The sequence below is a fragment of the Rhodnius prolixus genome, unplaced genomic scaffold (genome assembly GCF_049639745.1).
Source record: "Rhodnius prolixus isolate KJV_2025 unplaced genomic scaffold, Rpr scaffold_3, whole genome shotgun sequence".
Classification (NCBI taxonomy): domain Eukaryota; kingdom Metazoa; phylum Arthropoda; class Insecta; order Hemiptera; family Reduviidae; genus Rhodnius; species Rhodnius prolixus.
Genome location: NW_027411603.1, coordinates 44,383,865 through 44,400,526, shown reverse-complemented (window position 1 = coordinate 44,400,526; position 16,662 = coordinate 44,383,865). Strand labels below are relative to the sequence as shown.

The 16,662-nt window shown below is 30.5% G+C and overlaps 2 protein-coding genes across 3 annotated transcripts in view; both read right to left on the bottom strand.

Moving 5' to 3' along the window:
* hrm (solute carrier family 16 member hermes) overlaps window positions 1–12,953 on the bottom strand; it is a 38,801-nt gene extending 25,848 nt beyond the window's left edge. Inside the window, exon 1 of one of the 2 annotated variants that reach the window (XM_074125784.1) lies at window positions 12,795–12,953. In XM_074125784.1, the coding sequence (XP_073981885.1) occupies window positions 12,795–12,855 (61 nt within the window). In that variant the 5' untranslated portion in view covers window positions 12,856–12,953. The remainder of the gene's footprint in view (window positions 1–12,794) is intronic. The other variant, XM_074125787.1, reaches the window with a different exon arrangement.
* Window positions 12,954–15,277: 2,324 nt separating this feature from the next.
* On the bottom strand, window positions 15,278–16,488 carry LOC141453059 (putative transferase CAF17 homolog, mitochondrial). Its single transcript, XM_074125791.1, has one exon. It carries the CDS (start codon window positions 16,375–16,377, stop codon window positions 15,280–15,282), a length of 1,098 nt encoding a protein of 365 aa, XP_073981892.1. The 5' UTR covers window positions 16,378–16,488; the 3' UTR covers window positions 15,278–15,279.
* Between the last annotated feature and the right edge of the window lie 174 nt (window positions 16,489–16,662).

The window sequence follows — 16,662 nt, the reverse complement described above, 5'->3', positions numbered from 1 at the left end:
ACAGAAACAAACTTTAACTCTAAATATCTCGTTCCCTACCCGACAGATTTTTACGAAATTTTATGCAATCATAGACCAAAGATGCCTCCATATGCAGGTGAAATATAAACGAAATCTATCGAGTAGTTTACGAGATATTTGTAGTTTAAGTTTTCACTGTTTCAAACAAAAACAAACTTTAACTCTAAATATCTCGTTCCCTACCCGACAGATTTTTACGAAATTTTATGCAATCATAGACCAAAGATGCCTCCATATGCAGGTGAAATATAAACGAAATCTATCGAGTAGTTTACGAGATATTTGTAGTTTTAAGTTTTCACTGTTTCAAACAGAAACAAACTTTAACTCTAAATATCTCGTTCCCTACCCGACAGATTTTTACGAAATTTTATGCAATCATAGACCAAAGATGCCTCCATATGCAGGTGAAATATAAACGAAATCTATCGAGTAGTTTACGAGATATTTGTTGTTTAAGTTTTCACTGTTTCAAACAGAAACAAACTTTAACTCTAAATATCTCGTTCCCTACCCGACAGATTTTTACGAAATTTTATGCAATCATAGACCAAAGATGCCTCCATGTGCAGGTGAAATATAAACGAAATCTATCGAGTAGTTTACGAGATATTTGTAGTTTAAGTTTTCACTGTTTCAAACAAAAACAAACTTTAACTCTAAATATCTCGTTCCCTACCCGACAGATTTTTACGAAATTTTAAGCAATTATAGACAAAAGATGCCTCCATATACAGGTGAAATATAAACGAAATCTATCGAGTAGTTTACGAGATATTTGTTGTTTAAGTTTTCACTGTTTCAAACAGAAACAAACTTTAACTCTAAATATCTCGTTCCCTACCCGACAGATTTTTACGAAATTTTAAGCAATTATAGACAAAAGATGCCTCCATATACAGGTGAAATATAAACGAAATCTATCGAGTAGTTTACGAGATATTTGTAGTTTAAGTTTTCACTGTTTCAAACAAAAACAAACTTTAACTCTAAATATCTCGTTCCCTACCCGACAGATTTTTACGAAATTTTATGCAATCATAGACCAAAGATGCCTCCATGTGCAGGTGAAATATAAACGAAATCTATCGAGTAGTTTACGAGATATTTGTAGTTTAAGTTTTCACTGTTTCAAACAAAAACAAACTTTAACTCTAAATATCTCGTTCCCTACCCGACAGATTTTTACGAAATTTTAAGCAATTATAGACAAAAGATGCCTCCATATACAGGTGAAATATAAACGAAATCTATCGAGTAGTTTACGAGATATTTGTTGTTTAAGTTTTCACTGTTTCAAACAGAAACAAACTTTAACTCTAAATATCTCGTTCCCTACCCGACAGATTTTTACGAAATTTTAAGCAATTATAGACAAAAGATGCCTCCATATACAGGTGAAATATAAACGAAATCTATCGAGTAGTTTACGAGATATTTGTAGTTTAAGTTTTCACTGTTTCAAACAAAAACAAACTTTAACTCTAAATATCTCGTTCCCTACCCGACAGATTTTTACGAAATTTTAAGCAATTATAGACAAAAGATGCCTCCATATACAGGTGAAATATAAACGAAATCTATCGAGTAGTTTACGAGATATTTGTTGTTTAAGTTTTCACTGTTTCAAACAGAAACAAATTTTTTTTTTTACTATCATTTGGAAAAATGTATGTTTTCCGGATTTCCTTTCCATAAAATAAACATTATATCCTTTTAAAATGAGAATAGCGTAAAAATATTTCATTTTTTTGTTTATAAAATATGTATATTGTATATTTGGCCAGTTATTTCCATTTTGTAAGCTGGCCAACAACGTGAACTTGAAAATGGCTTAATTCAGAACCTAACTGTAAGTTATTTTTTAGTTTGCTGCTAAATCATTTTCAGATCTATTTTTGTAAAAGGATGAAGAGTGCATTGAACAAGAAATCATCTAGGCATGATAGCCAAAAAAAAAAAAGAAGATCTCTCAGTTGATTGAGACTTGTTGTGCAACGAAAAAGCGAAGGCAAAAACTGGCAATCTATCAGAAATGATGAAACAGCTTTAATACAACATACTGGTTAAGTGTAGGTTTAATGTATTATGAAAAAAGAAAATAACCAATCATCTTCATTTGATTTTTTTGTTTTATATCGAGGGGAAGGTCTAGTTTGAGAAGTAAAAGGCCATACTTTAGTTAATTCCATTTAGGACACATCACAATCAATTTCTTAATGAGATTGTTTTGGAGAATATGTTTTCAAAGTCAAAGAAGGCAACATAACCTGTATAAGCTATAAAATATTTTTTTTATAATTGGCACTCATTAGTAATTAAATAATTACCCGACATGACTATGTAAGGGTAAAAAAGAAAAAGAAGTATAATCAATTCTAGAGACGTCATTTTCTCAGATAGCCATGAAACTTTATATTGAGGGCTAGAGCTGCTGCCTAGGCATATTGATGAGCGTTGGTATTATTGTTTGGTTGCCCAGGCATTCAAGACATAAGGGTTATGAGGTTAAACCAGTCTGGCCTGGGAAGATTAGCTCAGCAAAATGCCTCAGTAGTGCAGCCAACTCAGCCAAAGCAAGGGTGGATGAAAAAACTCAGGCCAGGGACAGGTGAAAAGTAGTCACAGGTCAAAGTTTACTATGGTACTTTCCAAAAAGGCTGAGAGGCCAATTGGAATATTCATTACTTTACAACTTCTTACAGTAATAACAAAAACTGAACAAGTTTTTTTTAGTAAACAGAAAATTTTAGTGTTATTTAGATTTCAAATAAACTTGAACTCCCAAAAAAGATATAATGATAAATAATTTACTATGATACCTGAATGTGAAGTCTAATTAAGTTCATTCAACTACTAAACTATTTGTAGATTCTAAATTAAAAACAAAAAATATTTTCCTTGAAACAAAAATTTTAAAAATAAACTTGACGGCCCTAAAACAAAACAAAAAACAATCAATTTGTAAACTGTATAAAATGGGAGAGAAAGAGAGAGTTAAAAGAGAGAGATTTATAGAAAATACAAAAGGTTTTTGTTGGAATAGTTCCAAAAAATGTGTCACAGTAGACATTAAGACTTCATCATAATTCTATAATTATAATTAATTGACGCTGTAACTGATGCAATTGCTTAATATAGCATGCATCGTTATTGAGACTTTTAACTAGATAAATTCTGGATGTTAAATTCAAATATCAAGTGAAAAGATAGAGAACGAAGTTTAAAGTAAAATGTAGAAAAATCCAACCAGCAAGGAAAACAAAAAAATTAATATTTCAAATTAACCAATTCTACGTATTAGAAGAAAAGATGTTTAGTTTGATGATAATAATAAGAATAAGAATTATTAACAGTATGATGTAATAAAAATTTAGATAAAGCACTGGAACTTGACACATATAAATTTTTGTATAATCAATGATGAAAGATTTTGTTATCATTTGGTTATAAATTGAGTTTTTTTCTTTTTCTAATGAATTGTACTTCTTACATAATACATGAAATTTTTTTATGTCTCTTTAATAATTCCTTCAATCAATCATCGTTGAAAAAAAAATTCATCTTCAAGTTCATTCATATTTATCGTATAAGTTTTAATTTTTAGTGTAACGTCTAGAGTCAATGAATATTCTATCCGTACCTGTATATTATATTACTTTCAATTGCTAATTCTTAGATCAAATCCGTGTTCACCTTCTAAGAATTTATTTTAGATTCAACCGATGTATTTTGTGGTGAGCACTCACTTGGTACATGATTATTTCTTATATTATTTTGCAAAAACACCGCGCAACAATGCACGTATAAAACAACGTATCTCTCACATTTAGCTAAAGACAGAATTTTTGAGTGTTCAGTGGTTGCCATACATCTTGGAGTAGATTTGGTTTTTGGCAGTCGTTATTCTCTTCTTCTTTTTTTATGCCCAAGTAAGATGCTACTGTTTTAGTAAACATAGTTTATTGTTTCTAAAGAAATGTGAGGCTCGTTTTTTTTTTACATTTTTATCAAATTTATGAATAAATCTGAATTGAAATCAATAAAAAATCACAGTTAAATTCGACAGTCTGCACAATAAATCCTTCAAATAAGTACATATATATACTTCCAGAAAAATTACAAGTGTCTAATAATAGTAAAAAGAAATGGGTCAAATTAGGATTGTTTTCATAAATATCTATTTTGTTAATTGTATTTAAACCACTGACTAAAGTATGCTAGTATTCAAAATAAACACATTATTTGTATTACTAGAAAATAACTTGAAATATTACATTTTACTATTGCTCTAGTTAGACACTATACTTGACATTGTGCTCTTGAAAGTAATCTTTATCTTCTCGTAATTCATACAATGCGTTTATTTTTTTTCCAAGTTTTGTTTTACTAAACAGCGAATCGTGACCGTGAAGAATACGAGTATTGTTGAAATACACATAACTTGTTACATGATTAGAGGTCATCTGAATTCGAAAGTTATATTTTTAACAAATATATACGAGATAGTTATACGAAATATCTTACAACCAAAAAGCTGAAAGCTCAATCTTAAGTCTTCGGATAAAATTTCAGTTCTTCCTAACAATATAGTTTTAGTCTACTACACACTGATATTTTTTCCTTAATTAAGCCAGTTTCATAACAAGGGGTTTATCGTTTATCTTTAAAATTCGATAGGTAGTTCATCACTAGTCATTACTGTGGAAATATTTACCTAAGGTTTTATTTACTTTTTACGGACAGAAGGTGTGAGTAACTGAGTGTAATGAAGACAAACAACCCTTAAGTGAACAATATTTTTTCTGAAACAGATTTAATAATTTAAATGTATATAAATTTAAATATTCTATTTTATAAATACAATAAATTAAGCTAAAATTTAGACTCCTACTAACTGCTGGAGCTTTAGGGCTCCTTTATAGAATATATTGGATTAATTTTGAGGTTAGGTAAACTAAAAATGAAAAAAATAAAATAAATTTAATGCGGCAGCACTGCAAACAGTAAATGAAGCGAGTGACGAAAACATTTAAAGTGGAAGTCAAATTCACTTCGCCCAACAGATAAATCAACCTCTAATAATCGGAAATCGTACTTGCTATTATGATAGGTAAAATCAATGATATCATGCTTTCAAATTTGTCAAGTATAATTTTAATAACTGCTAAGAAAGAGGAAATCTAATGAGATATTTATAATAAATGTTCTTATTACGTTGTCAAACTTTCTCCCTTCATCTTTACCGAGGAGAACAACACTTCTGAGAATATATTACATTAATTTTTAATAACAAAGGAAGTTGTACCGGCAAGAGAAAAAAGAAACCACCAGCAAGTTCGAAGCAATTTGGTTTCTCTCTCTATCTCTGTCGCCTTCCTACCAAAGTGAAACCAGTTTTATTGACCTGTAATTTTTATAAACAAAAACTGAGCGAAACGTTTCATGATATTTTTTTTCCCCTCTTCACTCGTCACACTTGGCCGCACACACCTCACAAACTGTTCGGATCAATAAAAATAATTTTGTTAGCCAGCCAGCCCATCGCTTATAAGTGGGTGTTTTTTAAAACAAGAAGGAAGTAAAACTTTGAACAAACAAATAGCATGAGTAATCTGTTAGATTTACGAGTTTAAGTCCCTTAAAAACGAAAAAGTAAATATATATTTATAAATTCCCCGTATTGTTTTCATAAAATATATATTTATTTATGTATATATTCTTCATCAACATAGCTTCTCTTCCGCCTAAGTTGTGTGAGGATTTCTTTTGTATTACATTCACTCTAGCCCAAGATCGCAAACATTTTTTTGTGCTCTACACCATTATCCTTCTTATGAAAGGATTCTCCATTCCCGTTGCCATCTGGGTCTACTCTTTTCAACTGTGTTTCGTAGGTGAGCCAGGCCGTTCTCACTAGATCTATTCACAGTAGATGACTGAACTATCTTAAGCTCTCTTTAATTTTAATCTCATCAACTTTGACATTTAAATTCCTTATTAAAATAATATGGGGTATTTCCAACAAGCTTTTCTTTTCAATCTTTCTTTCAAATATTGCATCTCAGTTGACTATCTTTGACTTCTACGCCTCTTAGAAACTGTCCAGGATTCCGATGGTGACAATATAGGAATAAGTGGCGAATATTTGTATTATTCGATTACTCCAACGAATGAGAAAATCTCTTTTAATGGCCTTGTACAGTCGTCCGGCAGTAATACACCTTTTTCTCCTTTGTTTACGATGAAGTCATCGTTTAGTGACAGTTCTAGGTAAGAATTAGAGTGGAATCCTCTCTAGTGTCATTTCATTGTAATTTACGGTTTTAAAAACTTCACAATACATGAGTTAACTATGAAAATGATGTATTCAGAGTTAGAATAACATAATATAGGCTATAATTTCAGACATTGCAATAAGTGAAAGACGTGGGTGTTCACATCAGATTTTTCATTGATTTATTTAGAAAATCAAAGAAATCTTTATTTTGGAAACTTCCGTTTTATATTGTAAAATACTTGTCTATCATAAAATTTATAATAATGTAAACTTAACTCAGAGAATCTTCTAGCAGACAGTAAACTGGGTCAAAAATATTGATTGCTCTCCATGGTCCGTGCCAAGCTGCTTAGTCTGGGAAATTGAAAATCCTCTCACTATTCCACTCTACTATAATTTAATTTTCCGTTTAGTGTACATTTCTTTTTTAAGAAGCCGCTTCGACTTGTTTAGGAATTTGGATTTACTAATATTTCTAATAGAAGAATAGTTGTTAAGGTAGTGTCTTCTTTTTATATATATATATATATATATTTTTTTTTTAAGGTGTATCAATATGTAAATTCAATGGCGCCCAGAAACTTCTCAGACACTGCCGGCTCACATCAACGGTGAGCTGAAGAGGCTCCATACGAAAAGAAAATCTAGAAAACAATTCTGTTTCTTATTTCATTAACGTTAATTTTAGACGACGGTCACAATTTATTCATTTTCTTCTTTAATGACGTAGGTTGTATTTTATCAGATATAAGAATAGCTTAGGTCTCTCCCGTGTATTATTTATAAATAAACATTAAAAATTAATTGAAAAATACAATTTTTTTTTACAGGAGAATAATGTTTATAATCTTCTCAATATGTTGTTATTATTAGATAAAGTTGAGTTTAGTACTATGAACTTATATTACAATAAAAAATAAGGCCAGCGAAGAGGAGAGAGAGAGCTATGACCGCAGTAAGCACGCGGCAGTAGATAGGGTGCCTGTTATTGCAGAACATCGTAGAATACCTTAGAGTGAAACTATTCTCTAGCCAGTCTTTTCTATCGATTTCTACCAAAAAAAAATCCCTTTTAGTAATACTTTTGTTATTGTATTTATTTACATAACATCTAATTGACGATATACGTAACCTTCAAAGATATTGGTCAAAGTTTGACAATTTTGGCCAAGCAATTTTTTTTTTATTTAAACTCTATTATTTTACCAATTTAGTGTTTAAATTTTCAGTTTATACATTTCAGTTTATTTGTGGTTATTTTTTTTAAATTTAATTTAAAACGTAAAACGTAAAAGAGAGTTAACAATTTATTAATTTTATCCAAAAGAGATATTATTTTTGTTTTTATTTTATACTTGAATTGCATAGATTTGTAAAGTAAATACTTATTCTTCTTATTTAATTTTCTCTAACTAAGCTCAAAAAATAAAATAATGTTCGCTAAAATAAAATATCACTCAAAACAAATGAAACATAGCATAAACTATATTCATGCCTAACAATTATTATTGATAATAATACCTTTTAAAGATTTCATAGCCTAGCCTCAAGCTTCATAAACTGGAACTACTTTAGGGTGCAGTTTTATGTATAATTATTGTTTTCAGTATGTCCCGGGGCAATAAACCTTTACAAATTTAAAGTAGGTCATTTTTCGTATAAAAAAGAATAATACACTTCGTTTGTTGCTTGCATAGATTATCAAAAGTATTTGCCTAATAATATCAGTAAAATAGTAATATTATAATAAAATGGATGTGGTTTGTTACCTTTTTTTTCCGCTCTTTAATCAAATGAACAAATCACTTTAATTGTGCCTAAAGAAAGCAATTATCACGAAATAATTTATCAATCTACATAACGTAAATCATTGTTATTCCATAGAAACTATAAAATATAGCATAATGAAGATAATATTCAGCAATCTAGAAACAATACTGTTAATCTTAGGATTCAAGATTGGCGAGGAATCGGTCAAATAAAAAACAAACTTGTCTTCTTGCCAACGTTTCGACAAATATACTGTCCTCTTCAGGGCCTGGATATTTACAAATACAAACAATTCAGTACTACAGAAAATCAGTAAAAAAAACAGTAATAAAAACATTAAAATACAATAAAAAATAAAATACAATAAATTCTTTATAATTATTGAAAACTTACGTGGCTATGCGGGATGGTTGAGTTACAGAAACTAAGAGCCAGAACTGGAGAACAGGTAAATATATACAGATATAGCGGGACTTACACGGGAATTTTGGTAATGACAATGGGACAGATACAATAGAGTAATTAAAATAACCTGAAGAGGACAATACTATATTTGTCGAAACGTTGGAAAGAAGACGAGTTTGTTTTTTATTTGACCGATTCCTCGCCAATCTTGAATCCTAAGTTAAACAATTTACGGTCACGAAACCTATATATTCAATACTGTTAATTGTGAATGCTTATTTAATGCTGTCATAATTATTAAATAATCCATGTAATATTCCATACGTTTTACGTTTTTTGAAATATGTTATTTAAAATTACTATTCTATAAAACCATTTTTTTTTTTAATTCCAAAACATGTATGCCCGGCGAGAATACAATTGACAAATTTTGACTTGAAACTGTTTAATTCTTTGATTAGTTAATGGAAGCAAAATTAAATAAAATTTAAAAACAAATATCCTACGAAGTGTTGAATAATAAGCACTATTTATTATGATAATGCAACCAAATAGAAAAAAATCGTGTTAAGAAAGTGAAAATTATTACTGTGTTAATTAATAATTAATAACTAATGGTTTACATAAAAACACAACAGTATGACAGTGTTTCTCCAACTAAAGTAACCTCAGTTTTCTTTACATTTCAGAAGCTTTTTATTTTCTCTCCTCACTTTTATTTTTCTTTACACAGTTGTCAGCAATTTCAGCAGTTCTCTCTCCCAATTTTAGCATCAGAATATCAGGTTCATTATTGATAGCCAGTTTATCTGGGCTCCTAATAAAAACGGTCAACTAAGTATTACTGATCTTTTGTGCGTTAATATTCACACTGACCACCGAGTTTCTCCAGTGATTCCACATTCCTCTCTCTTGGTCCAGCGGCCAATGGTATCGGCTGTAGCTGATTACAAGCCAGAAGCCCTTAGCACCAGATTCAGCACTCTTGCTGTTATCCTGATTCACATGGTGTTCAATCCAATGAATGTCCCGGCTATTCTCCAGGCAGCGGCTAAATAATTCTATTCCCCAATCTTTTCCATCGAGTTCCAAAGAGAAGTTTATCGTCTCCTGGTTATTATCGGTAGATTGACCTAGGCAGCTAATGAGCCTGCCTCCCTAAGGCGCAGTTTACGTCATGCCATGTTCGTTTATTACTTCCTTTTTTTTTTGTAACTTAAGGTAAAAATCGAGGTCATTGGCACTCTTAGCTTTTTTTCAGTGCCTTCAGTGTTTTCTCGTTACATCTACCCATCACCATTTCATTGAGTTGTGAAAAGATCTTAAAAGAGAAAATCTAAGGACTAGCAGCTGAATTTGAATCCAGATTCTCCGTTTGGAAATCTAGCACGCTAACCAATGAACTAATCACTTTCTTATTATTATTGAATACTATTATTAAATTAATAGTAAAATCTCAGTTATAAGTTTCTTATAACGTTCGTTCGACATTTATGTAAACAGCCAAAACTCATAAATCCAATTTGGATAAAAAAGATAAATTATTTTTTTATTTGTTATGTATTTACTTTTTTTTGGCGATTGGTTGCGACATCACTGTGAGATAATTCGTGTCAAATGACTGATTGACATTGAAATCTTGCCCTCCTTTTACCATCGATTAATTTAGTGTATTTACTAGCTGTTTATGCGTAAATGATGTAATCGAAATGTTCGCCACAAAATTCTGCTTAATCTCTGCTTTAAACAGAAACAAGTATTATTTAATTAAATTTATAATTAATTTTTTTGTTAATGTGCTCACACCTAATTATTCAGTTTATCACTCTAATATAAAATTTAATGTTACTTTTTCCACCGACAGTAAAATAAATAATTTAATGAAAAACATTCATCATTTTTTTTTTCTTTTCAAGGTTTTTATGAAACTTCGAACGTTATATTAAATGTAGACTTCAATGCAAACTTATTGTAGCGATATAACAAAAAGAAATTTTGAGAGAAACGTATTGCCCCAGAATTCCTCGTAAAAACTCAATTTTACTGAAAGAATTTTCAAACAAAAACCTTGTGACTTCATGTGATGAGTCCAGCATTCAAGGCAGAAAAAGTAATGGTACAAGATATTCACATTTACTGTTTAACGATTAGAAATTAAGCAACTCATTTAGTACATTTAAGAGGAAGTTTAGCATTCGGGCAGACTGACGTTCGATATTGTTTTTTGCACAGGAATTTCATGTTTTGAGACCCCCTGAAAGAGGAATAGTGTTTTTTTTACACGTGGAGTTGTGGAAGGTTTAAGGATTATTCAATTTTTCTGTGTCTAAAGGCTTCTTTGAATTTGAGTGTAACTTAGGCCGATAAAAATCTGATATCTACCTCCTCGTGGTGATTTCTGAACAACTGTTCCCAGTTACAGTCCAACAGAATGGGGTGGAGGACCTAGGATTGAGGTTAACTCTCAATTTCACACTTCTTAATCTTGCAGAGAGGCTTCCACTTCTCATTCTCTCACTCACTTTCCTAGAGTATCAGGGTGAGTTGTTTGAATCACCGGAGGAAGTTGAAGGCTCTCACAGGGGCACCAGTAGGGGACTCAATAGATCTAATTAAAGATCGCGGTGCAGAATACCTCGGAAGAAATAGGTCTAAATACTCTTCTATGAAACTTTTTTTTAGGTAGAGTATAGATTTCAGTGAGGAGTTCTAGGAGATCACGTCTTTCTCAGTAGTATTCTTTTATTACAGTCGCCATGCATAATTCTGAAATCAACTATCTTTTGAGTACATACACTAAGTTTCAAGATAACTTAATAAAGTAAATTGCAAGGCACCAAGCATGTCAGCGATCAAACCAGATTCCCTTCTTAATCGTATAAATTTTTCAAGGCAACAAATCTAAAAACAATCTTGAGTAGTTTAACATCAATTACTATCCCGTCAAAGGTTACTACCCCGTAAAAGGTATTCCCTTCATGAGAATTGTTGACCGTTTTGTGGCGATGCCCAGCTTCACGATGAATTATAACAATTTGTTTACACTTGTGACAGAATATCACGGAAATATCTCTTTTTAGAATATCCCAACATCGTCGAACTACAACTAGAATATTAAATAAGTCATATGTACCACATAGAGTGCTGAAATGGAATGGATTTGATAGCAAATACTTTGAAAATAGTATTATTTCTCAAAAGTAACATGTTAGTCAATAAAAGTTGTGATAATTTACAATTACCACATGAAAGAAATGTGATAAGGAAATAATCATCAAGTCTGAACATTACTGTATACTTCCTATTATACTGTTCTTTTTTAGTCGCTTTCACCTTTTGTTAATTATTTATAATTAAATGTTAAAAAGGGGTCCGGAATACTCACACGACTTTCTTATACTTAAATATTTTTGAAAAATATTTACTTCTAAAAATATTATACTATTCAAATTAAGATTTGTGATATTGAAGAGGGATGTGCATCCTCCCTTAGCAATTGCCCCCAAAAAATAATTCCTTAATGATTGAATATTTATCGTCATAAGTGCACGTAATCAAAGAAGTTTAGAGAAAATAGAGCAGTTTCAAAATTTAATCGTAATACTTTCGGATTCAAAACACTAACAAAAATATGAGAAAATAAGAGGAAGTTTTGCGATATTTATCGAAAATTTTATCGGAATATGCATTTTGTAGGTAACTGAACCCAAAGTGTTTTCAGGAAAAGGTAATATATGTTATGAGTGAGTGAGAGAGACTATGTGTGTGCAAACTCTAGCACAAAAACAGAAATGTTAGGGACTCCTCATCAAGGAATCCATCAATGATTTCATTCAGTTACTAAGAACTTTTATTAAAGCCCTATTAAATCGTAGAAGATATCCGAAGTTAGAAGATAAATTGTTAAGTTTAAGTTTTTAATTGTTTTAATACCACTGGGAGAAAAATGAACCACTAGCCTCTATTTCATTTCTTACAAAAATATTACATGCATTGCAGGCAAATAACATATTCTTGGACAACATTGACTCTAAATAAAGCCGCAATAGATAAACAGTTCGCAGTGGACAGCTTCTAAATGGGCATAACAATGCTTATTTGGAAGAATAAAAATCACATTTCAGCTATTAAAACTTCCTTAAACAAATAATTGTGAATATTCCAAGATGGTTTTAATACTCACACTAATTTACCTTATTCGACCAATAACTATTTTAAACGAAATCAATATATTTTTTTTTATAAGAAAAGAAATTAAACAATATAAATACATATTATACAAAATACAATATTTATATTATATATTTGGAATTGTTACCGGTTTCAGGGGACGCGGGTGTCGATTTTTCCTTGTCATCTACTGGGGACGTGCGACTCATGACTCTTTAACAAGCTGCCAATACTAGTACAGCTCTACCCTGCTAGCCTGAACGACTACCCACGACCAACTGATTTGAGTAAAACTCCGCTCTGACCCAATTGTTACACAGTTGGATAGGTTACACGATTCGACCTTCATTACAGCTGTTCAATAAAGCAGCTGTTTTGCACACGTGGCTTACACGTGTATGAGACTGCTCCCCATTATTTAGTTAAACAAAAATTCGTGATGTTTATGGTATATTTGATTAGAAATTGAATGAAAACTGTTATAACTTTTAATAGAAAGAAGCTCTTCGTATACATTTCCTAGGTTCAAGAAGTTTTATTGACACAAGGAGACAAAATACGAGAGTAGTATCCTGATGACTTTTTACAAGAATACATAACTACGCTTTCAAGGTGGCTACATACTTTTAAAATCATTAATTTTATATAAAAATATATGCGCAATTTTTTGCGGACTTCCAGGTATCATTCTCTGGTTACAAACAACTCTGTCCTTCACCGAATAGTTTGAAAAGTAGGAAGAGAGACTCTAAGATCCGGCAGTTGGGTTCAAATTTGGGATCTCCACATAAAAGTAGACCTGCCTCGGAGCTTTCCCTTCTTTTCAAAATAACTAATGTTTCTAAAACTAAAATCCAGTAGAGTATATGTTTTGTTAGGTATCAAATCTACATATCTATGAAATTCTACCTTGGAGACGATTTTATAAGATCCATTAACATTGTTAATATAGTTCATCTTAAGGCAGTTAGTTTTAATTTCAAGAAGCAGCACCCTGCATATTATTATTTTAATCTTTTATCGCTGTAAATGATGAAATAATCACGAGACCCTCGGTTTTGTTCAATGGGATTAATCTTTCATTTAGATTAAACCACAATTCATTATTTCTTCGTCTCTTTGTTTTATGCCGAAATAAAAAGGTTTCTGATTTTTTATATGTATTTCAATCTATAAAACAATATAAAAACCAATTTCTATGAGATTGTGAAATAGTAAAACTTATGAAACTGATTCAGAAAACTTGTGACTTGGAGTTTATATTTTCATTTAATGGTATATAAATAAAATTTAATGAGCATCCTAAAAAAAAATATTAGTACAAAAAACAAATCAACTATTTATAGAATATAAGACTTTAACTTAAAATAATAACTTCTTAGTTGTGTAAAATGAATGTCTTGTTTTTATTACCAAACAATAAATTCCATAACTGTTTTTTAATTAAAAGTAGATATCTGTTAAAATAATAATTTCTTATTAACTGTACACCCACCGGGAATTTAATGAAACAAATAAAAAAAGTCTTCCAGAATGCCTGCTACAAATTGTACACAAAAACTTACAACTTAAGTTTGAGAATGAATTTTTTTAACGATATTTTGCTTAAATATTCCTCCCTCACTTTTTTAATTAAACTTTTATCCCGAAAGACTGCTTATTCTTAGTGTACTCCAAACTAGAGTGGTAGGATGTTAAAAAGAATTTCGCAGAAGTGCGAATGTTGAAGCTATTGCCTGCCAAGCTAAAGTAGATTGACTTGAAGTTTTGATAAACTCTTTGAAATTTGGTGTTACCAAATAAATTTTTGCCACGTTTCACCGTTCTTTGCAATTAACTTTCTCATATCCCCCTTAAACTTCTCAAATTTAAAAACCAAATATGTTGCACCTCAGATTTAAACCTCTCACCATCAAGTCCCAACTATCAAAATTTTGCTTTCGATAATGCATTTATTACTGTTTTTATACATATAAATAAAACAGCCTTAAGGACGTTAATTCATAATTTTTTATCTTAAGTTATGAACAAAATGTTTGCTATAATATCAATTTGAACATGAATATTTTCGTTTCAAAATATAAGTTTTGATAAGAAACTAATAGCTATCATAACTTAAAGATTGCCCGTCATTTACATCAAGCCGTTATCGCACTATCAACCCATTTAATTGTAAAATATTCCATATTTGTTTATCTTTAAAGAATAAGTAAAAAAAAAATTAAGAAAGTATTCTTAAGATTTACTTCTGTTTTACTAAACAAAAAATTATTTGCAAGGGTCCATTTTTTGACTTTTTAAATGAGATACTCTACAACCTAATTGATCTAGTTCTTTGTCGACTAAAGTAAATGATCACAGCAATGTATCTACCTTTATTAATTTCCTTATTATAAATATTCCTATATTAGTTATGTTAAAAAACTAGATTATTTTCGTTATTATAACATTGTATTGCACGTATGTTTAGAATAAATGTACAGACCATATAAATGTTAGGTCTCTCATCATCGGTTTGCTCTTCTTTTTCAATTATTTATACAATTTAAATTGAAATAATTATCTCTTTAAATGAGCGGTAAATAAAAAAAGAGATTTAGTACTGAACTAATATTCAATTAAGTTTAAACATTTCAAGCAAAACTTATATTTTGTCTTCCTGGCAAGCTTTTACCAAAATCAGGCCACCAAAATGGTTTTATGCATTGAGCTAAATGAGTGCCTATTCTCATTTCATTTTCTCCATCGAAATTTGGCACACGGACCAAAGCAATACCACAAACACCGTTAATTCCTCGAAGATGTCCAAGTGGTGTTTTCTTTCTTCGGTGTAAATCAATCAAAGGTGTATTAATGGGTAAACCATTTATTTCACTCGAAAGTAATTTGATTGGCATCATTCTCTTTTCTGAACTAAAATTAGAAAATTGTTTTCCTAAATAAGCTTCTTTTTTATTACTTAAAGATTTTAAGTAATCACAATTTAATTCTTTTGGGAAATATTTTCCGTACTGAAATTCATTAATGCCTTCACCGATTCCTAGTTTATATCTCAAAAGTCTATATTCACCCGGCATTGCTTTATTTAATTGAAAACCACTAGCTTTAATTAAATTGAAAATATCCAGTTCTTTTGGTGCCACTATTTTTGTTCCCAAAGATATAATCCTCGGATCGTAACAAATAACTACATCATCACCGAAATTAATTTCTTCCAAAAATGATAAATCACTATTGTCATCTAAAAGACTTCCACTACCAGCCAAGCTAGAAGCAAAAGCTCTTTCAACTTTATTTGGATTAAATATTGCCCATACGGAATAATTAGGCTCTGCATTTTCGATATATACTTGATGATGTGCTTTGTACAAAGATAAGTGAATCTGAAGGGCTTGCAAGGAAGTTATATCAGTTTCTATTAAAAAACAATTTTGATTTTGAGTTTTATAAACCAGTCCATCATGGACAACACGTCCTCGGACATTCAAAAACATTGTGTATAGAGTTTGTAGTTTTTCTTTAAACAAATAATTTATATCATTTGTAATCAAACCTTGGAGAAAATTTGATGCATCTTGTCCTTTTATTTTCAGAAGTGATCGTTCATTTAAACGTTCAATTTTTGTTTCACAGGCCTGTTCAGCATTCTGATTATTAGTCCAAGCTTGAGTTGCCATCAAACATTTCCAAGATTTAGTTGTTTTAAAATTTACCAAACGCAAAATATGCATAATAATTTGCTTTCTTTTTTTCTTCTAATGGTTATTAATTTTTTAAAAATGGATTTAAGTAGAGTAAAATTAATTTTAACTTCCGCAACTTGAAACAGTTTTTAAAATCATACGGTTAAACAAATATGTATAAGCACATGTTTTGCTTCTTAGTCAGAATTTCGCAGATTCAATTTAATATTCAAGAAGTAATAGTTACACTTTTGGGAACCAACTTGAAAAGTTGATTCTTGCTGATTCTTATGAGTCAGACGAAACCATGAGTGAGGTCGAATTCTCTACACC

Excerpts from the sequence above, each read along its gene's own strand:
- LOC141453059 (XM_074125791.1), bottom strand. The coding sequence starts at position 16,377 with ATGCATATTTTGCGTTTGGTAAATTTTAAAACAACTAAATCTTGGAAA.